Genomic DNA, 24,004 nt, shown 5'->3' with positions numbered 1-24,004 from the left:
GGATCACGAGCATCTCAGCATAATTGCACAATAAATATGTAAGAAATTACTTCACACCATTAAAGAATAATTTAAGTATATAAAAATGATTATATGTCGAATATCACGGTGAATTACACATCGTCTGTAGGAAATCTGAAGATTGAATATGACGCGTCAATGCAACACCGAGTGCCTTTGAGGGGCTGATTGTGGTCACTCGAAAACACGGAGGCGCGAATCGCCTTAGTCTAGCTGCAATTTTGTAACAGTTCGCAGTAATTATTTGCCATGACACGCGCAGCGCTAATAGCCACACGCCAGCGCCTAGCGTGCTTCCCAACGCTGTTCAAATCCAGAGCGCTGGCTGCCGGGTCACGTGGCAGGAAACGCTCATAACATTGGATATGTTGATCAAGTTATCCTTCTATATAATTAAGGCGAATATGAATGCGTGAATGAGTAGCCCTGAACAATATCCTCTTAATACAGGCTTTCAGGCAAAAATATTGTCAGGACTCGGTAGAACCCCGAGGAGAGCTGAAGCTAAAACGGTTTACTGGTTAACCAGAAAAAGTCCCTGCGCACTTCAGCTTCTTCTTCTTCTTGCCTCGCGCTCGTAGAACAAGTCTTCATCTTGGGCGCCTTCTTGCATGCGGCAATATACTCAACAGCGGAAACAAATGCATTCCTGAGAAAAAATGAAACGAATACGAATGCACTAGGCTTAATCTTCTTAACCTTAACATTCTTCTAGCTATTTCACGCTCGTGATCGGGATATGCGCTCAATACCTGCCCTAAGTAGACGTATTCGTTTACCACTTCCAGCGCCTCGCTGCCAATCGTACACCGCTGTTTCCTTGCCACACTGTAGAACCTTACTTTGGTTTTCTCAAGAATAATTTTTGGACACATCATCCTGCTCTGCCTGCCTAACTCATTGATCATGCTTTCTGGTTCATCTCCTGAGTCACTAAGTAAGGCATTGCCAAAAGGGAATCGCATATTACTAAGGTATTCTCCATCAACTCTCATCCCCCACACTTCGCAAACCTAGCCTCTGAATACCTCCTGTAAACAGGCGGTCAATTGCATTGGCTAGATGGTGTCACCCTGCCTGACACCCTTCTTTATATTAATTTTATTGCTGACCTTATGGAGGACTATGGTAGCAGTGTAGCCGTTTTATACATATTCCAATAATTTTAAATAACGCTCTTCTGTATCCTAAATCTGCAATGCCTACATGACTGCTGAAGGTTCGACTGAGTCAAATGGTTTCTCGTAATCTATGAAGAATGTATGTAGGGGTTGGTCATATTCTGCAGATTTCTGTATCACCTGATTGATAATGTGAATATGGTCTATTGTCGAGTCCCTTTTACAAAAATCTGCCTGATCATTTGGTTGATTCAATCTCGAGGTTGCCCTGGCTCTATTAACGATTACCTTAATAAATACCTTGTAGGCAACACACTTTATGCTTATTGGTCTGTAGGTTTGTGTTACCATCTAAATTTGTATTATACACTGACGTTGCGTCTCAGGTACACGCATATAGCGAACATCTGTCACTACATATCTGGGTTACAGCGAACAAAGAGCCGCTTCATACTAAGCCCCGCAATCGAAAACCACTGCTTCTTGTAGGAGCGGAGAGTGACGACCGCCTCCTGTCCTCCCTGTCCCCTCCTCACTCCCCTTCCTACGGAAATATTTTGGGGTACAAAAAAACACCAAAACAACAGAAACAAAATGAAAATACGAAACGCGGTGGGAAAGTGCAGTAAGCTTCGCATTAGCGGCTCTCTGTGCACGAGCATGACCGGCAGCGACAGGTGGTCCCCGTTTGTTATCTGGAAGAATCGGAAGGCGCAGTGCTTTTAAAGCTACGTTCTCGTACGCAGCATGCAGGACACAAGGGCTCAAATAATGCACGTCGTTTTGTTATTTGACGAGTGTGCCACTACGCATAAGTTTAGTGGTGGCATAGGAGTGACCGGCGAATTGTTCGGCGAAAACAAAATAGTACTGTCGTATTCAACCTTGTGGTGCACCACGTGCGGCCTTCCCTCACTGCAGTGACCAGTTTTTTTTTCTGCGACCGAACGCGACAAGCAAGACCAGTCACATTACATGAGCGTGAATCACATATTCAAAGTGTCCTGTCAGCCGTGCGTCACCAACACTTAGAAAAAGCAATTGACCGACCAGGTGCCGTAACACCTCATTTCGAATTTCTCTGCTCCTCGTCATGGAATCGTAAGGTCCCTTGGATGGGAAAGACTGCGGAGTGGAACTAGAACTCCCCTCGTAAGGTAGAATTTAAAGACCCAGGAAAGGCGCAGAACCCTGTCGAATACCGCGTTATCGGTCGCATGTAGAATGTGGATTTTCGTCATGTGAAATCACTGTACTATATTTATTACTAATCGGACTTTCTATAAACTAAACTCGGAGCGAAATTTTTTCATTAACCCAGTGTACATCAGAAGAAAACGTTCTCGTGCTCGATCACTATCTCAAGATGAGGGGGCCTTCTGGCGCCAAACGAAGACTAACACTTCCATCATCTTGCGCTAACGAACGCGCATTTAGCCCACACATCATCATCATCATTAACCTGACTACACCCAATGTTTAGCCCACACGCTACCGCGCAAATTGCCCTATCTGTGGCGAACATTTGACCCTTCACCATTCCATATAGGCATGCCAAATTTCCCCGTCAGTACTTCCCATAGCAAACCCCTTCCTGCCCCAGTCAGAAGCCACCCTGTCTTGCAGAACCCCGGGACGACCACCTTGACCTGATCGTCCGGTCCACCCAGGTACTTAAAGCATATCGGGTGCTGGACTCAGGGCTAGACCCTCGGATTGCCTCCCTCCTTACGTTTCCTCAAAATATAAGTTTCTCTCTCTCTCTTTCTCTCTCGCTCGCCAGCAAGTGCATGTGTTTCGTCACGTTTGAGCTGATCGGAAAATTCACTAGAATTTAGTCATTGCTTTTTGGCCGCAGACGAACAAAAACCTCCTCTGTGGCAGCAGGAACAATGAGATTGTAGGAAGCAATTTCAGCGAACATACCTGAGCGTAGTCATTCCAGCTATGGTTCCTCGTATGAGGCAGACACCGTTCGATCTTGGTTCTCGTCAAAGAAGATAACTTCGTTGTCGTTTTCTCCTCTGCGATAGCAGATGGAAACATCATGACGGGGACGTTGAACAAAAGTTGACTGATGTAACACAAGGAGTGCAAGCGAACATGACTGTTTCCTACGGCCTGCATTTGAGCTTCGGCTGTTGTTTAGTTTGAAGAACAGTGCTTTATTACTAAGAGAAATATGTCTCCAAAGAAACAGTTCATATAATTGTAAGTTTGTTGCTAACTTCCTTTATAATTGTTGCATTCGCTGTTAAAGGCCTATTATAAGTATGTCAGCCCTTAGCTAGTTGCGTCATCATCATGAACACAACTGCACAAGTGGGGCGACGTGGTACCCCGTTGAACTTCGCGGGGCCGCTTTAGACGTTACATGATGTCATGACAAAAGTAAATTTTATTCTCTACTAACCGACGCCAGGGTCTGTGCGCGTTGCTATTTGCGATTGTCCTCTTCAAATAACCACCCTTTCCACATATAGAGTCAATATACTTTTTTCTAGAGCGAATGGCGTTTCCGTACCACAGTGCAGTCAAATATGGGTGGTGGGGGAAGTGAGCACAGTGCAAGCGGAGCGGCAGAACGCGCCGAAATCTGACGACGCTGCAGCTTATTACGATTGGCACTCCCCTTGTAAAGTCACTTTATCGCCTTGACCTCCCAAAAGCATTTAGAGTCGAACTATAAACAAAGCTGGCGGCCCTGCAATTAATTCACCAAAGATGCTGTAGGCCCGCCGCGAAAACGTGGCTCCGGATTGGCTTGTTGTCTGTTCTGCAGAGAGAATTTTATGGTTGTGCAATTTCGTTTTCTTTGATGTTTTGTGCGCTTTGTGGTGGTTTAGCCATCCGGCTATGCAGGCAGTGCATTCGAGGTCTGAACCACAGCGTCTCGTGCCTGTTGGGCCAGCAGTACGTTGGACCGTAGCTTGGAGCCATTTACGCAGCAAGCTGGGTTTTGGCAGCAGAAATCTGCGCAACAGAATGTTAAACAACAAGGCTAAGATTTTTACGTATTTAAAAATCAACAGCCTCTTGCTGTGAACACTACAAATTTCTCGTGAGAGTCTCGGAGCCACTTGCCTTTTGAGAAGCGCAAAGCGCTTCAACAGGAGACATTTATATTAAGCGTACTCGTCCAGGATTGAATTTGTTCCATTCAGTGTCTGGTGGTGGCCAGACATTGCATGTAGAGGCGAGTTTCACTTCCTGAATTCATTCAGAGAAATACCAGAACGTGGCGCCCGTCGACATGAACACAGCCGCAACTAACATGCGGCAGGGAAGTCAACAACCACAAAAACCAAGGAGCATAGAGGATGTCTTTTTGTATTAATTTGTGGTTATCATCAACGGGAGATTAAAAATAACAACAGCCACGTGCCGCCGGTGGGATCCCAGCCCAGGACTTCCGAATTACGCGTCCGGTGCCCTACCAGGTGAGCAATGACGACGGCTGTCAAATCTTCTGCTTTCGGGGTATTTATGTTTACGTGTGACCTAACCTTGAGAGTATTCGCTAGCGCCACCCTTCACTCTTTGTTTTCGCAAAGCACTGTTCTCTCCATTTGCGGCACTTTTTTTCTCCCAGAGCTTATGTTAAGTGAGAAGAATATTTTCTTAACAATTTGACGCTATTTTATAACATGCGTTCGTTAGCTCCTAAAATAAAGTATGATTAGTAGCGTTTATAACAGACGGCGCCACCCATTCACATGGCTAGTATTATGTTCGAGGCTCTCCGAGGTCAGCTTCGGTGCAGCTGACGCATTGATAGTAAGCTGTGACATTCAATGCAACAGTAATTTGCATAAATAAAGCACGTTCGCCAGCCATAAACAAGTGGAATGAGCCTGAACTCGCTCTAACCACTGCACCAAGTCCACCTCCTGCATGTAAGAGTGCCGACTTTCCCTCATAAATTGGATGCTTTCTGCCTCAACACTTGGCAGACCTACGCGCAACACTACGCACTTATTCACTAACTGTATCAAGCCCTAGTGCTCCTATATATGCTTCCGCAGGGAGAAGAGTTGCGCGAAGGTCCGCCATCATGTTCTCTTTGCGGGAAAGCCACTGCTCGTGCGTACAGGGGCTGCGTTCATGGGCTCGCCGTTTAGAACGCTTGAGCTTGTTTTTTGATTTGCGTACAAATTGAGCTTGATTGCAATTTTGAAACGAAACGCCAAAAACTAATCTGTGATTTGCAGCGGGTGTGCATACAGCATGAAAAAAAAATCGCCAAAGGTTAACAGTAAACTGTAGTCATGACCAATTTACGAAAAATACTAGAAAGGGCCTGCCAGTTTTTTTCTTTTTTTCTGGAACAATTAATTTCAGATCAACAAGCAGTCCCATTCCGGATGGGACAGTGTCTGTTACCGCCCTGTCTTCCTCTGTGCGCCTCTTATGAAAAAAAAAAACAGTATTGCCATGAATTACTTTTTTCACAAATAGCACTGCCGCGTGTTCTGTGCAAGTTATGCACGGAAAACACGGAAACGCATCTCCCTATGAACACATTAAATACATCTGAAACTTGCTACAGGCAAGCAGACTAAAACAACACCAATGCGTTGAACAGGCGAGTCTGACCTAACGGAAAAATTTCAAACTGAATTGCTTGTTTAAAACATTTTACAAAATGTATCCCGTTGCTGAATTCAGTGAAATCACCAATCTTTATAGGACATTGAAAGTACTCTTTTTCGTTTATATTATTAGCTTATCTAACATTTATTAAAAAGCAATATTTTTTTATCTGTGCTATTTCGTAGCGCTTAATGCGGCCCATTCTCAAAAGCCACTTTAATCGCCGACGCACTTCAGCCGCCGAACTTCCAAATGCCAGTTTGTGAAACGCTTTGCCGTTTCCAGGGCGGTTGCTGCAGTTTGGCGCACTTCACGCAGTCGTAGCTGACAGCTGCGTGGCTCATTCCCACAGCAGAACCCCGAACCTGACGCCACAGGTGTCCACGGGAAATGTGTGAAATGTAGCCGACAGCGTGGACTCACGTGAAGCGTAGAGCGGACGAGAGGTCGCTCGGCACTGCGCCTGTGAAGTCAGCTTCCCGGCGGAAAGTTGAACACCTGACGTTACGAAAATCATGTGACCGCCTCTCGGCGAATGGCGTTCGGAGCGGCGTGGGAAAACAGACAGTTTGACTGAACAGGCCGCGCCCTTCGGCGGCCCATACAAGAAGCACGAAGGCGTTGCCGTAGACGGGCCTTTCATGGCTGCCGTGGCTTAGCGTGGGATTTCTGGGCTTTCCTCTACGCGTCTTTCGCGTCTGGAATAGGTGCGCCTGTTTCTGCAGTTGAGGGCCCGGTGGCATCATCGGAATTGTGCCATCGCTCTCCTGCCAAAGCTGCGAAGAAGAGAAGTGGGCGCAGGTACTGCTTTGTCAAAGACTGTCACAGTCGCGAAGGGGCGCCGGGCGTGAAGCTGTACAGCTTTCCGTCAAAGCCTTGGGAGAAAAACACGAAGGCAGAAATGAATTACCGCTGTGCGACGAGTCAAGTAAGTGAATTCCTATTTGTGAATGGTAATTTCTGCATGTTACAAAGTACCCAAAGACGAGGTTCATTATTGAGTTGGCTCAGTCGGGCAACAATTTTGTTTGTTAGGGTACGGGTAGTTTGAACGATGCGGCATATCTTCCTCACGAAATAAAGAGAGTGCACCATGACATTTGGCACGAGTTCGCGACGCACTGTGCTTCGTCGTTTGTGGCGCGTAATTGTTTTCTGAGAATGACGACCGAACTACTCGCAGATATGTTCACCGCAAGTAGTACGAAAGAAGCCGTCCTCCGTTTTGGTGCTCCTTAATTTTTCTTGATACTACATGCTCTTCGCGGCGATGGGTGGTTGACGTTGTCGGGCAAAAACTGCAGAGAACATTTACTACATCTGAATCAGTGCGAAAGCACGGATTTGTGCCACGTAGAAGACGACGATGAGCGGGACGGAGCGCTCGCGCTAGGACAGCTGCGAAATTTTCTTCAAGAAACGCAGCGACTCCCATTCTAATTTCTTTTTCCCGCTCTCAGTCAGTAAGACATTGCAACATTACAGGCATTGTGTACTATTATGCACATTAAGCAATTGTCCCGTCTTCGATCTCCAAGTTAACTGGACCCCTTTCCTTCCCTCTTCCAATCTATCAGACTACTTACTATTTCCACTGCTTTTCCCGTCAAAACTTTCCGCTCTCAGTCAGTAAGACATTGCAACATTACAGGCATTGTGTACTATTATGCGCATTAAGCAATTGTCCCGTCTTCGATCTCCAAGTTAACTGGACCCCTTTCCTTCCCTCTTCCAATCTATCAGACTACATACTATTACCACTCCTTTTCCCGTCAAAACTTTCCGCTCTCAGTCAGTAAGACATTGCAACATTACAGGCATTGTGTACTATTATGCACATTAAGCAATTGTCCCGTCTTCGATCTCCAAGTTAACTGGACCCCTTTCCTTCCCTCTTCCAATCTATCAGACTACTTACTATTTCCACTGCTTTTCCGGTCAAAACATTCCGCTCTCAGTCAGTAAGACATTGCAACATTACAGGCATTGTGTACTATTATGCGCATTAAGCAATTGTCCCGTCTTCGATCTCCAAGTTAACCGGACCCCTTTCCTTCCCTCTTCCAATCTATCAGACTACATACTATTTCCACTGCTTTTCCCGTCAAAAATTTCCTGTATCCAGTAATTAACCGCCTGTGTCTTGGCCACTCCCCCGTAGTGGGTATGTGCCAGCAACGTCTGAGGCCTTCCTTCCTTCCTTCCTTCCTTCCTTCCTTCCTTCCTTCCTTCCTTCCTTCCTTCCTTCCTTCCTTCCTTCCTTCCTTCCTTCCTTCCTTCCTTCCTTCCTTCCTTTCTTCCTTCCTTCCTTCCTTCCTTCCTTCCTTCCTTCCACAGCGGCGAGCAGACAACACGGACGATTGTGCTGTGGGTCGGTACCCATCGAATTAGTGCTTACGCGCTAAAAAGACGCCCAGTGCCCGGCGCTGTCAGGCGCCTTTAGTGTCCGCTTTTGCTGTTCACTCATGCGAATTATCGCTAACTGTTGCATTAGTGCGTAATCTGCTCTCCGTTCTTTAAATTGAAAAATTGTTCCCGCATTCAAGCAGGGAATAAAACTGTGTGTACACTGTGTGAGGTCTGTAATACCTTGATAAATAATTTCTATGCGTAGCGTATATTCCTGCTTTAATAATGACCTTTTCGATGGTTGACTCAGCCATATCTGTTGCAGCAGATTGATGTTAATTACTTGTGTTTTACTGGTTTCAGTTTTTGGGACTCCTCAAGCTGGCAGCCAACTAGAGATTCTAGGGTGTGCTCCAAGCACTTTGTGAATGGCGAAAAAGGCACAATTGAAAGCCACCCTAGCTACGTGCCAACGATTTTTCCAACAGTGTACAAAAAACGTTCCACTTCGCCTCCTGCCCAGCTGGCTAGATTTAAGAGGTAAGCTTGTCTCTGGTGTGCCACTTGGCTCTAGTTTGCTGCGAAAGCTTGGGATCTTGGATGCATGTCTCCTTTTATTTAGCCTCACCGTAAAGCGGTTGGTCTCTACCAGGAAATCTGAATGTATGCGTGTACCAAAACAAAAGCCATGTGTGCTTGCAAGTAAGATTTCGTGGTATTAAAGCTTCAGTTTAATGTGCAGGTGGAAACAGCGGCACTCTGTGTCGTCATCTGCCCCTCCTGCTGCCCCTGAATTGCCTGTTGCCACTGCATCATCATTTGCTGCCGCATCATCTGATGGCCTCGGATCAGCTTTTGCCAGCACAGCTGAGGCAGCAGGAGCCAATGCCACCAGCAGCTTTGCCACAGGTGTTGAAGCAACTGGTCCAGACGAGTTGCATGAGGGGAGGATATTGCAGGGCTTGGATCTACTGTCCACTGTTGCTGCTGAACTTCGGACTACAGCAAAATCCATGGTAAGCTTCTAAAAAAAATTTAAGGGAACTGAAGTTGGATTTGTACAGGAAACTAAAATTGTGCTTCTGTATTACACAATGTTGATCTACGCACCCCTCTGTAGCATAGGCAACAAGTTAGCAGTGTTGCGCTATTACTGCCCATTCCCTTCTCCTGGCCTTTCAGGGTAACACTTTAAACACAAATGTGACAGCGCTTTTCGGTTGGGGGAATATAGAGATGCTTATTTATTATCGATAACTTGCACCACATTATGAATAATGAGAATAACGTTCCCATTTTAAGCTAGCATGTATATATTCTTTCTATACCGCAGCGGTGGCGAAGTGGTTGAGCATCCGCCTCGTATGCGGGAGGTGCGGGGTTCGATCCCCAGCGCCGCCGGGTACCCACCGGTGATACAATGGGTACAAGCTTTCCCCTGGTCTGGGGCTCGGCTTATTTAGGGTGATATGCTTGGGAAATGGGTCTTTGACCCCACCTTGAGAAAAAGAAAAAATACCTTGTGACATGGCGCTCTTTGGCCATAGCTGCCCTTGCGCCATAAAAATCCATCATCATCATCATATATTCTTTCTTATTACCATTTTTCACAGCAAACCCAAACTGAAGATGCAAGCTTGTGCAGAAAAAAATTTACAATGTTGATGTGCCTCATCGATGAATCAGGTGCATCAACTCAAGTAACACACCTCGAGACATGCGACAGCAGTGTACAGCACCAGCCAGAGGTTACTAGCAGGCACTGTGGACCTGATCACAGAACTAGCTACTTCTCTGGCTATGACAGCATTGCTGAGTCAGCAAATGCGTTACAAGATCTTTGTAGTGTTAGCAAAGTAGTCTTCACATTGCTTCTAAGCATACTGCCATCTTCATCGGAAAGAAAATGTGATGTCACAGCTCAAAATAGACTTCTATTATTTCTTATGAAGTAGAAGCTTGGCATCAGCTACTCTTCACTGGCTGTTCCTTTTTCTGTGAGTGAAACATCCGCATCGCGGCATTTCAAAAGTGTTCTGAAGACGCTCTCTGTGGCAACTAAGAAATGGATTTTTCGGCCCCCATCACGAGTGATTGAGGCCACAATGCCAGACAGTTTCAGTGTGCATTATCCCGGATGCACAATGATTATTGACTGCACGGAAATACGTACTGAGCAGCCATCAACAGTGCAGCAAGAACGAGTCCTGTACTCAAATTACAAAGGGGCATACACACTTAAGTTTTTGGTGTGCATAACACCAGGAGGGATGATATGTTTTTGCTCGAAAGCTTACGGCGGTAGGGTATCTGATGCACACATAACAGTTGATTCTGGTTTTCTAGACATTATTCAAGCTGGGGATACAGTTCTTGCCGACAAGGGATTCCCAGGCATTCGAACACTTCTAGGCAATTAAAATGCTGTCCTGGTTACGCCCCCATTTCTTCATGGATCTCAGTTAACACCAGAAAAGGTTAGGGACACTTGATAATATTGCTCAAGTGAGGATTCATGTTGAAAGGATGATTCAGAGGAATAAAATATATAATTTCCTAAACAACAAGGTGAAAACTGAGCTCATCCCTTCTATGACTGATGTCTTCCATGTCTGCTGTGTGCTAGCTAACCTCCAGCTCCCAATAATTAAATGCAAAGAGGAGCCACAGTCATCTGTCATGTCTTCATCCTGAACCATCCACTACATTGGCCTCACCTTTGATAACTTGAAACAAAGGTTATGACAAGTCCGAGTCCACCAGCCATTGTTTCAACAAGAGAATTGTCTTTTTCTGCGCTGCCAGAAATTTCGACATTATCTTTTGTCAGAATATTAGCTGGTGGACCGACACATCCAATCCTTGATCAGTTTGTTCTGTGTTCTCAAGAATCCCACCTTCTTGTTGTCTCTGTACCATGGATACTAATTCTCGATTGTTAAATGTTTGGGCATGCTCCTGTTCATTAAGAGGATTTGCATTTTATTGTTTAACTGTTGGACATGAGAAACACTGCAGCGGTGGGCTCCGAATTATCATATTTATTTTATTAGGGCTCTTCAATGTGTTCCGATATCACATAGGCACTGATCAGTTTTTGTGGACTGTATAGGGGCTGTTTCAATGCATGTTGGGACTTTAATGACGTTTGGGCCCGAAACTTATATAACAGGGTGTTTATGACCTGCATGAGTTTTAGTAGGTAAGATGAGTTCAGAATTTTAAGTGGATGTGTGACGCTGTACTGTGGGTATGACCCGTTTTTGTGTGCATAAAATTATGAGACTGGCTTGAGCTATTTGCCATAGTTTGGTGTAGAGAAACAGAAACTCATCAGTGTACTGGGAGCATTTGTGAATAATTCATTGTCACCTGACTTTTACCTGTCAGTGGATCTTGTGTGCAAGTGAAGATATATTTTCCAGTTTTATGTTCTTTAATTTCTCCATAAAATTTTAGGTTTTCTGATGTCATCGCTGTTGTGCAATTATGTACTGAACTGAGCCATTTTGCTTCAGACTTTCTAACAAATGCATTGCTTGCGCGAGCAAGCAATGATCACTTTTTGTAGTGAAGTTTATGACATTTTTGTTTTCTTGTCAGTTTGTACCTGTCCATTAGTTTTGTAGATTTTTTTCGGTGGCATACTTGTATGATCTCTCTATATTGAATATCAATATTCATATTTAACTTATTTCATCTAGGGCTGCAAGTTGCCTTTTTGCCTGTTCTGAAAAGCACAATTGTCGGTCTTCTCAAATGATGCATTAAAACGCTTTTGAAATGAGCTTGTTTTTAGTTAGGCAGCTTTCAGTGTGGTGCATGCATGAAGCAACAGAGCTAGTAAACAGTGATCACAATTGTTAGATTCCTTATTTTTCTGGCATTTTCAACTTCATAACCACCCTATGTAGCGTTGGGATATTTACATTTACTTACTGTGTGCAATAAAAGATGGAAACATGAAAGGTTTTCTCCCATTTCATTTGGGGCCAAAGTCTAATAGTACATACAGATCTCTGTGAACCTGTTCTTTATTTTGCTGCAGCTGGCAGAAGAAAATCAAAATAAAACTGTTAAAGGGCTGGTATTGCCTCTTGAAGAAAACTATCATCTCTGTTTACCTCAGCAATAACATTTTCTTTGCTGCAATAAACAAAAAAAGCATTTTTTACATTCAGTAAGTACAGCAATATCTGCTCTTGGCTGTAATAACGGTGCGTCATCTTATTCTTCGGTCGCTGCCAGTCCCCTGGATGTATTCTAGGATGTTCTCTCCTGAGGCGCTGAACATATTTTCTTTACATTTGTAAGGACACTTGATCTCCAGAAGTCTGTCCGGACAGGCAGAACATGCCGTCAGGGCTGCCACATAGCCAAGGCTGATCTGGGTGTAGGATCAGACCCATCTGAAACAGTTCACAATCACCTTACTACTAGACACTGCAAATACTCAGATTACCGTAGCCTAACAAGTTTCTAGTCTGCTGAGTATCTCCCCTGCAACTTATTGAATGATATACGAATAAAAGTAAAAAAACTCGGTTCACAAACCCCAGTACCATTAGTGGCATGTGCTGCAATGCTTTATTTAAAAAAAATGTTGAAATTCCATCCTGTTGAAACAAAACATATGTTGTTTTGAAGTTCACATTGCCGAAAGGGTTAGGCAACATTCTCGTTATTTTTTAGCTTTAGAGGCCTTCGTATTTCTGAAGTGCTGATTGCATAGGCCTGTGATGACTGGATTAAGTACAAACTCACCTCCACAACTTCAACACCTAGTAGGCGTTCAAACCCCATGCGAGCCAAGGGTTCTATACGCAGTCCTGTAATTAGATAACATAAACATGCTGTACTTAAGCTTGCTACTGTACAATTGGAATAAAAGCACTAAAAACATCACTGAAAGAAGTCAAGAAGCATTTATAATTATATGAACATGGCTTCTATTCTGTCATTTCTTTTAGTGCTGTGTATAATACTAGAAAAAGCTTGTGCTTTATGCATACCATATGCAGTGGCCTGTGAAGAAAATGGCCTTGAATCCAGGATGGCCTTGGCGACCACGTCAGGGCTGCGTCGGGCATGGAGTATTGTGTGCGCAGTGGTGCTGCTAATTCTGAATTTCCTTTCTTTGTGCCACCTAAATCAGAGTTAGCATACTCAAAATCAGAAGCACGAAGTACGCATGTACATCCTTTGTCAAAAGTTTGGAGCCCAGGGGGTTGCCTTTAAGCCCCGTAGTGGGGCTCCTGTAGCATGTACATGAAACTCCTACCCCTGGTAGGGGGCAGAACCAGATATTTTCTTTCTTTCAGGAGATTTGGAATGCTGGGGATGTATTACAAGCCACACGGTGTGACCCAGAAGTGAACCCCTGGGCTCTAATCTTTTGACAAAGGCTGTATACCTCCTTAAAAGACGAACAATGCCCTCTGTCACTGTTGTATCCATACCTCAGACAACTTGACTGGCCCATGGTTGCCAAACACAAGTCAGACACTGACTCGCAGACAATATTTGTCTTGTAAAACTCCATCTGCTGTTGCGTCATGAGCTGTGTAAGGTCTTTTGCTCTTACAGTTTGTTTCTGGCAGGTGCCCGACGTTTTCAGCACATGCAATGCCTTGCAAGGTGCTGGAAGCAGCTGGCCAATTTTTTTCAGCTGTGAAACCCGCCTGGCTTCTGTTTCTGCTTCGTTGTTGGCCAAATCCGTCTCGCTCTTCGCAAGTTCTTGTAAGGTTTCAGTAAATGGTGAAACAATGCCCGGAAAATGTTCCAGCACATAAAATGGGGACAGCTCTGCTGGCTTTTTGCTTCCTACAAAGGCGCTGTTGTAGTCTGGGAGCAAGAATGACAAAACCCACTGCATATTAAGCAAAACAGTTGCAATAGCTAATCAGTGTGTTGAGCCATATACAGATGGTGGAAGCTAAAAGTGATAGCCAGAAAAAAAGATGCATTAACACAGCCAGTAGACATGAGATGGCATAACAGATGTTTCATGCAAGCAGTGCTGCACACAAAATAAGTAGCACATAGACTACATTCAGCAACAAAATCGAGTGTACCATACCTCCAAACAGTTCCTCAATGCTGGCTTTATCATTTAGCAGGGGCTTCCCTGCTGGCTTCCCCCATGCCTGTGGTGCACTTGTGCAGGATGCGTGTTCATATTCATTCAGATAGAAAGCAACCGCAGCACAGTGCTCGCAGTTGCCCAGGCTGCCATAGCGACACGTGCATTTCCCGCTTTCTATTTTTCGGGGCTCAGTCGTCAGCTGAAAATCGGGATATCATAAGAAAAATAGGTCACTCGGATATAATGTGAAACCAAATAAGGAAACGTTCAGTGCGGCAATAACAAAAACTGAACACCGACAACAGGCGGTTAATGCATTCCTCGAGCCTTGTTCTATCGCACATGCGCCTTAGCGTACTTAAGTCACATTGTTTTGCGTACTTACCTTGAGGACAACTTCGTAGGTATGCTTGCTTTGTTGGCACAGGCATTTTGCCGAGACCTCAATTCCATCAACTTCCCGGACTCCAAATACGTGCTTATTGTCCAACAAGCGGCGACCTTTCCGCAGTAGCGACGGCCGAAAATAGTCGTCGAGGCCATCGACAGGCTTGAACCCGCAATGTAGAACCCGCGACATGGCAGGTAGCTTTCGCTTTCAGGCAGCTGCTGAGTTCAAAAACAGAAACGAAAAATGTCCGGAGCAAACGCACTTGCGGTACAACGTTGAGGATGGTTGAAACGTTACAAGCACGGTCGGCACCTACAACGAAAAGAAGGGCTGCAACGGCGCCAACACATGAGGGAGCGCCTGCATGGTTGCCGACTCCTCCGGTGGTGGCGCAAATGTCGGCGAGCTGGTGGCGCTGCCCGACGATTGCAGGTTCCCTATACAGGAACACTATCAAACCCCGGCATCAGGCACCATCTTCCGCCGGGCTGCGAAAACACTACGCAGTGTCTTTGCGCATGATCAACAGGCAAGCTTTGTATCCTTTCAGAGTGCTTAAACATGTCCGTGTCATCCTCCTAGAAATAAAAATCATCTGGGCATCACGCCTTTTCGGCGCATGCGTTAAAAGCCAGCCGAAAAGAAGAAAGTGAGTTGTGGAACGCTGTGTGAGATTTGCGCGATGTGTCGAGGACTCTGCCGCTGCGAGTGTTCAGCCTGCATCGTTTCACATCAGGGGTTGAAATGCCGACCTGCGTCAAATATGGTTTGCTGCAGGGCATAGAACTAAATACATGGTAAGTACGAAAACACGAATAAGTGCTGTGTTTGAAGCAGTCTAACCGACTGCGTGGACATCTCAATACTTTTAGGTTTCAGTGACGGTGTTACGGGAACAAGCTGCCATGCTTGGAGCTTTCGGGACAGGGTGAATAAACGTCTCCTTTGTGGACTTGGAAGCCTCTTTCCTTGCTGCGAGCCGCTCTGTTGCTCTCCTCCCTGCGGAGGTTTCGTGCCTCGCAGCGGTGCCCCGAATCCCCGAATCCACTGTAGTAACCACAACACTGACTGAATAAACCCTATTCCAATGCTGCTGCTCGGCCACGAAAGAAGGAAAACTGCAAGCAGAAGCCACAGCGTTGGCTTTCTGTGTTTACACGTGTGCGGCACCCAACCTATGCGGTCACACTAAAACACCGTGGTGGCTTGCAATATGGCCGATAGAAGGCAATGGATTTAATCGAGTGGGGCGATCCACTATGAACCCCGGATTTCGTAATATCGCGCCTTCGCACGTTCGCAATTTCTGGCTAGCAACTTGTGGCAGCAAAGGGGGGTTTGAGATAGTGGCTTGACAAGAGCATATCATACCTGCTATCGGTACACGCATTCCCTCATTACAGAGCAAGGACAGGCATGCAGATGAAGAGTTTGCCGCAGTGCTAGCTGGATTATTGAACCCTGCTTCATCATTTCGCGGACTTCTAACAAAACGTGGTTTGAGAAAATCACATGCGAAGTTCTAGCACTCACTGGCAGCATTTGCCCCGGTGGTGGACAAGGGGCCTGCTAAACCTATTGCCAGTTGACATAACGGCCTCGCTGAATTTCTCAAGATAGTAAACTCGATCACTGTAACTTGCCTTCAGTCACGGCGCTGTGCACCGTTTCCATAGCATTTACGCATGGCTGCTCCCGCATGCGTCCTGTGTCGTGCCGCGTCGCGCAAGCCTTATAGTTAGGGTTCAATAGATGGCGCTACGGCGTGTTCAAAATGGCGTCAAAAATTGTAAAATGGCTGTTGGGAAAAGAAAATGGCGCAGTTTCTGTCTCATATCTCGGCGAACCTGGTGCACCTGAACCGCGCCGCAATGCAAGGGATGAAGGATGGACTGAGAGAAGAAAGGAAGAAAGAGGTGCTGCAGTGGAGGGCTCCGGAATAATTTCGACCACCCTGAGGATCTTTACGTGCACTAACATCGCACAGCACATCGGTCCTATTGAGTTTCGCCTCCACCGAAACGCGGCCGCCGCGGCCGCCGCGGCCGCCGCGGTGGGGTTCGAACCCGGGTACTCCGGATCAGTAGCCTATCGCCCTAAGCACTCCACCACCGCGGCGGGTAAAATGGCAGCACTCGAATTTCGTTATATGTCTGGGCTCTCTGTCTCTTTCTTTTATGATGTTTATATATTTTCTGAGGGGATCACTAAAAGGTTAAAAAGGCCGGGCTGACTGACAGCCCTCAATGTCCTTCATATTGACCAGAACACACACAAAAATGGTGGACTTGAGTGAGTGAGTGACAAAAAAAAGAAGACAACCTCATTCTACCCTCCGGCTCTCCCTCTCAGTCGAGAGATGAGTGCCAGGAGGGATTCGGGTGAGCAGGGTTGCCGCGTTAGATGCTGGCCTGGATTTCTTGAATCCCGGCGGCCTCTTGCGCCAGTCGTACGGAGAGGATCTGGTGCTCAGGGTGCGGGCTACGCATCAAGGTCTCTTAGGGATCTCTATAATATCTATTTTATTCGCCCTGCCTGGAGATTGTGTGCACTCCCAAATAATATGGTCGAGGGTCCCTCCCACTCCGCATTTCTTACATTTGTAATCCTTAATTTCCGGGACAATATGTTTAATTAATATTTCGTGCGGGTAGACGTCTCCACACCACTGTTTGCTCATTATAAAGCTTCACACTGGGCGGGGGAAGTTGCCTGCGGTGTTTCCTGTAGCGCTGAGATACTTTTTGATATGATAATAATCGCCCGTTCCTTCTGTGGTTCTTGAGGTGGGGCCCTTCTTGAGATGCTCGCTGGTTGAGATTTCCAGCCAGCTCATGGGCAGCCTCGTTTCCACAGACATATTCGTGCGCGGGGGCCCAGATTTTGTTCATTCACCTGTAAAATTTTCTTTGTCTTAAAAATTTGGCTGCAACAGATGAGGCGCTCCTTCTATCGGAATTTTGGATCGCAGTTTTACTGTCGCTGATAATATATCCGGCATTTGATTCAGCGCAAACTAGCGTGATGGCAACTTCCTCTGCTGTTTCTATATTTGTCGCCCTTAAGGTGGTGGCTGTGATTGGGTCGCCCCGGCCATCCACCACCACGGCTGTCGTGAATTTTTATTACTGTCTCCTGCCACGTCTAGGTAGGCGACCTTTTCTTTTAGTTTTAAAGAGAAAGCTTTACTGGAAGCGAACTTGCGATTTAGTCATGGCGGTGCTCCGAGGAGGCACATGACGTCACAAGGAGCGCCTCGCCGCGGATATTTCTCTCTCGCTCCCTGCTCACTACTGCGCATGCGCCACTAGCACTACCGAGCCACAGGTGTTCCGCCGCGGCGGAGCGCCGCGCCTTTCCCCAAAATCCAAGTTCAATTTTCAGTTTTCTCTTTCTTCTTTCCCTCCCTCCTTTAATCCTTCCTTTACGTCGCGGTTCGGGTGTCCACCGAGATCTGTGAGACGGTTACTGTGCCATTCCTTTCCTCTGAAACCAAGCAAAACAAGCGAGCCGACGGCGTTCTTAAGAGTTCATTGGCATTGACAACATTGCAAAGGCCGTTCACTTTCACGAAACGAAGGGCGCACAACCGGCTCCGTGGTCAGTGGCGACCTTAATCTCGCTTTCATGTACGTGACATTGATGTCCAACTGTAAAAGCCTGCTTTGATTGCGTTCCGCGCACTGGATAGGCAGCGGCCCTCCCTGCCACCCTGGAAGTTGGCATGCAGTTAATGGTTGATCGCGAAAGATTGAACACCAAATGAACGCTGCGGCCTAGCTATTGCTACAGAGCCGCATGTCAGCCACAACGCTGTCGACGCTGATGCATCCAGGCCACATTTCTCTCTCACCACCGCCACATGTATCAAAGCACGAATGAGGCGTCCGCATATCCAAGGAGCCAGTTATGCGCCATTCCTTTCCTCAAAGCCGTTGCCGTCTAAAACGTTGTCAACGCCAACGCCAATGAACACAGTGATCGCCGACATCTTTCGCTTTTTATATCCTGGATTATCTGAGCTAATCAACAGGAATTTTCGCCGTATATGCATTCCAGCGCTTCGGCTCTCTTATGTCTCCTTTCTTTGTCTATACTCCGTCGCATACATAGCAGGTAGCGCTGCCGAAGCTAGTGCGGCTGTTTCCGCAGGCTAAGTCCGCTCCAAAAAAGTAGTTCGCCGTAGAATCAAGGTGGATACATACTCGTTGCGACGGATTTTAAGTTCGTGAATGGCAATGTCCTGGACTTCATTTTACCTCTTCCCACATTTGCGTCCTCCAACTCATTGAGGCTTCAAGAACGAATGCCGTTGGCGGTCGGCGGTCTGATTCGCGGCTGGTAAGGCGAATCGCCCTTATTCCATCCGCGTCTAAAATGTATGTCACACACAGTGCAAATAATGGCCAGAGGTTCCGAGTACTGAGCACCTCAAAGCTTTGAACGTAATTTACAGCGCTTCCACTTCGTTTTATGCAGCTCTTTATTGTCGTCCAGAAACTCGAGAGGAACGAATCATACGTCGCGGAGTAATATGGTTTCACGGACGCACTACTTCCGCAGTCTCCGCAGCGTTGGGGGAACTTGAGCTGCCAAGGTGGCACTGCAATTGTTTCATTTGGTGACTCAAAACTGCTTTTGTCAGCCTTTGTCAGCCGCTTGGGCGGCTGCAAACGCGAGAACGCATTCTGCGCGATTAGATACCAGCGTTTGACTGCCAGCGTTCATTGCCTAGGTTCTCTCGCGTAGCCCAGATAGCTGACGCACGGCACGTGCGCCTTCGACAGAGCGCGGAGGCTCACGCCAATAAGCGCCTGAAGGTGGGGCGGAAAAGTACTAATAGTACTACCCAAAACTGCTTGCTTTTCTCGCTAGGCAGTGTGTTATGGCGCTGCAATTGGCACCGCAAACTTCAGCGCAAGTTCTCTTATGAAACGCTTTATAGTTCTGAGTGCATGTTTTTGGGGGAAAGGAGAGATCCAAGTGCGGCTACTGTTCTCCTTGTTAATTTCCTCCCTCTCTACTGTGGCACTGTCTGCTTTGATGGTTTGGTTGTTTAATTCGTTTAACGTCCCTAAGCGACTAAGACTATGAGGGACGCTGTAGTGAAGGGCTCCGGAAATTTTGGCCACCGGAGGTTCATTAACATGCACTGACATCGCACTCAACACGGACCTCTAGAATTTCGCGCCCATCGAAATTGGACCGACGCGGTCGGGATCGAACCCGCGTCTTTGGTGTCAGAAACCGAGCGCCATAACCACTGAGCCACCGCAGCGGCGTTTGTCTGCTTTGAGTTCAATTTTGGCTAGAGTGGCTCTGCCCGCATGTGTTATTCTTAGCTTCTCTTGTTGTGCAATCTTAACCGCCTCTCCTTGCCTTTTTAACCTTTTATTTTTCCTCACAGAAAAATATAAAAACAACATAAAAGAAAGGGAGAGGGAGCCCAGACAAGCAAAGCTTTTCCAATCTGAAAGCAAATTCAATATAAATGAAAAAAACCTAAAAGCTGGTGGTGATGGTAGTGGTTCTTTTTATTAAAGTAAAAGTAAAAAGGAAGGAAAAGATTTTTGCTAGCCCCGTCATCTGCCATCGATACTGAAGCGCCTGAGCTGGGGCAGCGGAAATAAAGGATAGCAGGCAGAATGGAGAAATGAAATGAAAGAGGTGAGGGGACATGTAGGAAGAGAGGATATGGGGAGAAGTAATATATACAAACTATTTACACAATGAGAAATGTGTCCAGGTTGTGCGCGTGATTAGTTCATGTTGGAGGAATTAAAACACACTCGCACAGCACTGTGTTAGCTACAACTGGAGTGGGGCGTCCAGTTATTAGTCGTTCAAGGTAGAACTCGTGGAGCGTTTGGTCACTGCGTTTAACTACCTGACGGAGAACAGACGGGACGTCAAGCCCGTGTGTTTGAGAAATGCACATAGGGTCACCAAGGTTCGTTCACGAGTGTGCGCACTGCCCGGCGGCCACAATAGCGTCTTGAGGGAGTGTAATAGTATACCCAGCGCTCTATAGGCCGCAAGCATATCGCGACGAGCATCGGCGAACGCGGCACAGTGAATGACCAGGTGTTCTAGTGTTTCCACTGCACCGCATCCGTCACAGACATCACTCTGCGATTCCGTGACGCTCCCGTGGTTCTCCGGGCCACACGCAGCCAAAGTGCGCGGAGGATCATTACACGTTGCGACCGTGTAAGTGCGCGACAGCCCGGTGATACTGTCGATGCGCTCACCTCCTGCGATGCGTGGGTCGCGGTGCTGCTTTCAGAGATGGTCGTGGATGGCCGCACGCACGTCCTCCAGCGCAAGGGGCAAGGGGCAGATTGCTGGCAGGTAGTTGATGTGCAGCGGTCGCGAGGTCGTCCGCTTCTTCGTTGTCGGCGATGCCGCAGTGACCGGGCTCCTGTGCACTGTGCACGCACGGCACATCCTCTCTGCGCGAGGCGCTCGATACGCGAGCGAATTTCCCGTACTAGTGGGGTACCGCGGCCGTTAGATTGCAGGCGGCTGAGGGCGGCGCGGGAGTCGCACAGCAGAGCACTCCTGGGCGGCGGAGGGCCGAGGGTGGGCAACAGGTCCAGCCCGAGCCGGATCCCCATGCATTAACTCCACCGTGGTGGAGGAGCCAAGGGAGGTTGCGTGTTGCTGGCTGTGCAGTCGCAGGGCTGGGATGGTAGCCGCCGCGGCAAGGCCGCAGCTGCCGCGGGTCACTGAGCCGTCAGTGTACACGAGGAGATGGCCCTGGAGGTCGTCGTGTATGACGGCTCTGGCCAGCTGCTGCACAGCACAGAGGGGTGGGCTCCGCTTTCCCGTGATGCCGACGATCTCTCGCTGTACCCCCGAGGCAGCAGGCCGGGGCGCGCAGGAGCCGTTGGTGAGTGGGCCTCGAGTCAATTGCTCATACTCGAGCAGCGCCGCGCCCATTCGTGAGCGCGGGTGCGAGCGCATACGCTGCAGCAGCGAGCCGCCGTCCGGTGCTTGGTGAAACCGGTCGATGTGATATATTGAGTGCGCTGCGCGCTTCTTGGAGCTCAAGTGGCCACGCTCCTGCCTCGGCCAACGTTGCGGCGCACTGTGAGTTTTTGGGCAGGCCTAGACACACGCGCAGGGACTTGTGGTGCTGGAGCTCGAGTTTCTTCGAGCACGGCTTGCGCACCGTGACGAGCGGTAGCGCATAGAGCACCGCCCCCAAAGCTGCGGCATTGTTTAGCCGCAGCGCGGCTTGCTGGAAGATGCCCTGGCCTCGAGCGGTTCAAAAGAAAAATTTGAAGAAAAAAGAAAGCAGCAAAAAATAAAACCAAAAAATTCTAAGAGCACTTAAGTCTGCTTACGTGGAGGAAGGCGAAAGCGTGTGTTTTGAGGAAAAGAAAGGACGCAGTAGATCTCAGATCTCGACATATACGTGGACAGCTCAACCGCGCCATAAAGCGTGCATGTGAAGGTGCATACGCCATCGGTCTGAACCCCTATTGCAAGTCGCAGTACTCAGAAAGCATGCAATTGAAGGTGCATATGTCAGTGGCTCGAACCCCTGTCGCAAGCTAGCCTCCAACTTAACTAAAATATGCAAGCCAAGCTATATGCAAACAGAAATGCTATGGCACCAACTAGGATGCCGTACGACGGTCGCACAAAATTCAAAGGTCAACTGGTGGGACACCTGGTGGACCACGTATGGTGAGGCCTATAGACACACTTGACTTCTGGCTCAATTGACGGTCAACTGGCAACACACGGCGAAATCGGCTTTACCTAGCGTAGTGAGGCGCTCGCTTTAAAACAAAAACAAGGTAGGTAGGTAAAAACTTTTTTGATCAGTCTTATGGATGAGTCACTGCCTAGGGTTGGTCTGGCTCTTGATTCCGGGTGGTGGCCAACAGTCCATGACGTGCGGCGACCTCTCCAGCCCACTCTACCAGCCGCCTTTGGGAGGCATGGTAGACCATTTACCTCGACGTGTATGGAGGGGTTTTCCTTCCTGTTGCGGCTCGAGGTCGGATGGAGTAGCAAGAGTTCAGACTTAGCACAGGAGCATGCGAGGCCTAAAGAGGCTGCGCGCTCCACTTCCGCGTCCGCACCTGCTTGAAGGGTTTCTTCCATGGTCCCAACATTGCCCATGATAGTCCATAAGGAAATGTCAGCATAGAAGGAGTGTGAGAGGTTTGGGATGCGCGCTATCTTGCGAGCCATGGGAATGAGAGTGATGTTGTAAAGTAGGTAAGATAAGACTGAACCCTGGGGTGTCCCACTGCTTCCCAGAGGAAAGGAGGGGGACTCTATAGGGCCTAGTTTTATTTCCGCTGTGCGTTCTCGTAGGAAAGCTGCTATGTAGGTATGTGTTCGAGTCCCGACTTTTAGATTGGATAAGGCGTCCAGTATGGCTGTGTGTTGGACATTGTCAAACGCCTTATTGAGGACTAAGGCTAGCAGTGCTCGTGTACGTTTGCAAGGTCTGGGATGTAGGATTTCTTCTGTGATTTGAAGAATTGTCTTGTGTTGATAGATGGCTTCGGAATCCTAGTATTGTGTGGGGAAAGAGCTCTTTTGTTTGCATGTAAATATGCAGTCTGTTTAGGATTACGTGCTCAAATAGCTTTCCCAAGCATAAGGTGAGAGAGATTGGCCGAGGTTTAACAGGTCCAGTGGTTTTCCGGGCTTGGCGACCAATGTAACCCTCGCGTGGGTCCACTCGGAGGGAAGAGTAGCTTCCTTCCAGTGCTTGTTGAAAAGTTCTTTTAGGGCTTGGATGGGGTTCTCGTCCAAATTTCGTATCGTTTTGTTTGTGATCCTGTCTGCTCCTGGTGCAGACGTGGTGCGAAGATTGAACATTGCTGCTCTAACCTCCCACGTTGTTATGTGCTCGGGGTTTTCTACGCACATGTAGGAAGGGAGAGATAATTTGGGAGCTGTTGTGAGGTACCTGTCTTTGAGATTCTGAGCCAGGACATCATCATCCATACCTATTCTGTTTATGAGGCGCGTTACATTATGCTGTTGCGTGCTCTTCGTGTTGTAGGGTTCTAAAAGGCAGCGCAGAAATTTCCATGTGCCTCTTAGGCCCAGGTTGCCCTCCATGAGGTTGCAGAGGTGACCCCATTGCTGACGGGTTAGTTGTGCCGCGTGTGCCTTCATTTGCTTGATCAAGGCTGATGTCCTTAACTTGAGTGATCTGTTGTGTTTGTTACGAAGCCATCGTTTCTGCAGGCCGGAGTGAGCCTCCCACATGGGAAGGAGTCTGCTGTCGGCCGCGTCCGATTCGCTATTGCTCGGGATCTCAGATGTCGGTGTAGCGACGTCCTTTGTGAGTTCAGCCACCCACCTCGCAAGGTGTTCGATTTGGGTGGGGGCGTCGTTCCGGAGGTTCCGAAAGTTGTCCCAGTCTGTGACCTGCAGCTTCTTTTGCATGAAGGGGGCGAGTGAGTTTAG

General features: G+C 47.6%; 1 protein-coding gene across 1 annotated transcript in view; it reads right to left on the bottom strand.

Annotated features, from left to right (window-relative positions):
* Window positions 1-3,142, bottom strand: part of LOC144097472 (calcium-activated chloride channel regulator 1-like) — a 65,687-nt gene extending 62,545 nt beyond the window's left edge. Inside the window, exon 1 of the mRNA XM_077630192.1 lies at window positions 3,069-3,142. Coding sequence (XP_077486318.1) covers window positions 3,069-3,082 — 14 coding nt within the window. The 5' untranslated portion in view covers window positions 3,083-3,142. The remainder of the gene's footprint in view (window positions 1-3,068) is intronic.
* Between the last annotated feature and the right edge of the window lie 20,862 nt (window positions 3,143-24,004).

Source organism: Amblyomma americanum, chromosome 7 (assembly GCF_052857255.1).
Source record: "Amblyomma americanum isolate KBUSLIRL-KWMA chromosome 7, ASM5285725v1, whole genome shotgun sequence".
In the NCBI taxonomy this organism is placed as follows: Eukaryota; Metazoa; Arthropoda; class Arachnida; order Ixodida; family Ixodidae; genus Amblyomma; species Amblyomma americanum.
The sequence above is the reverse complement of the archived record's forward strand: the minus strand, read 5'-3'. Positions and strand labels throughout refer to the sequence as shown.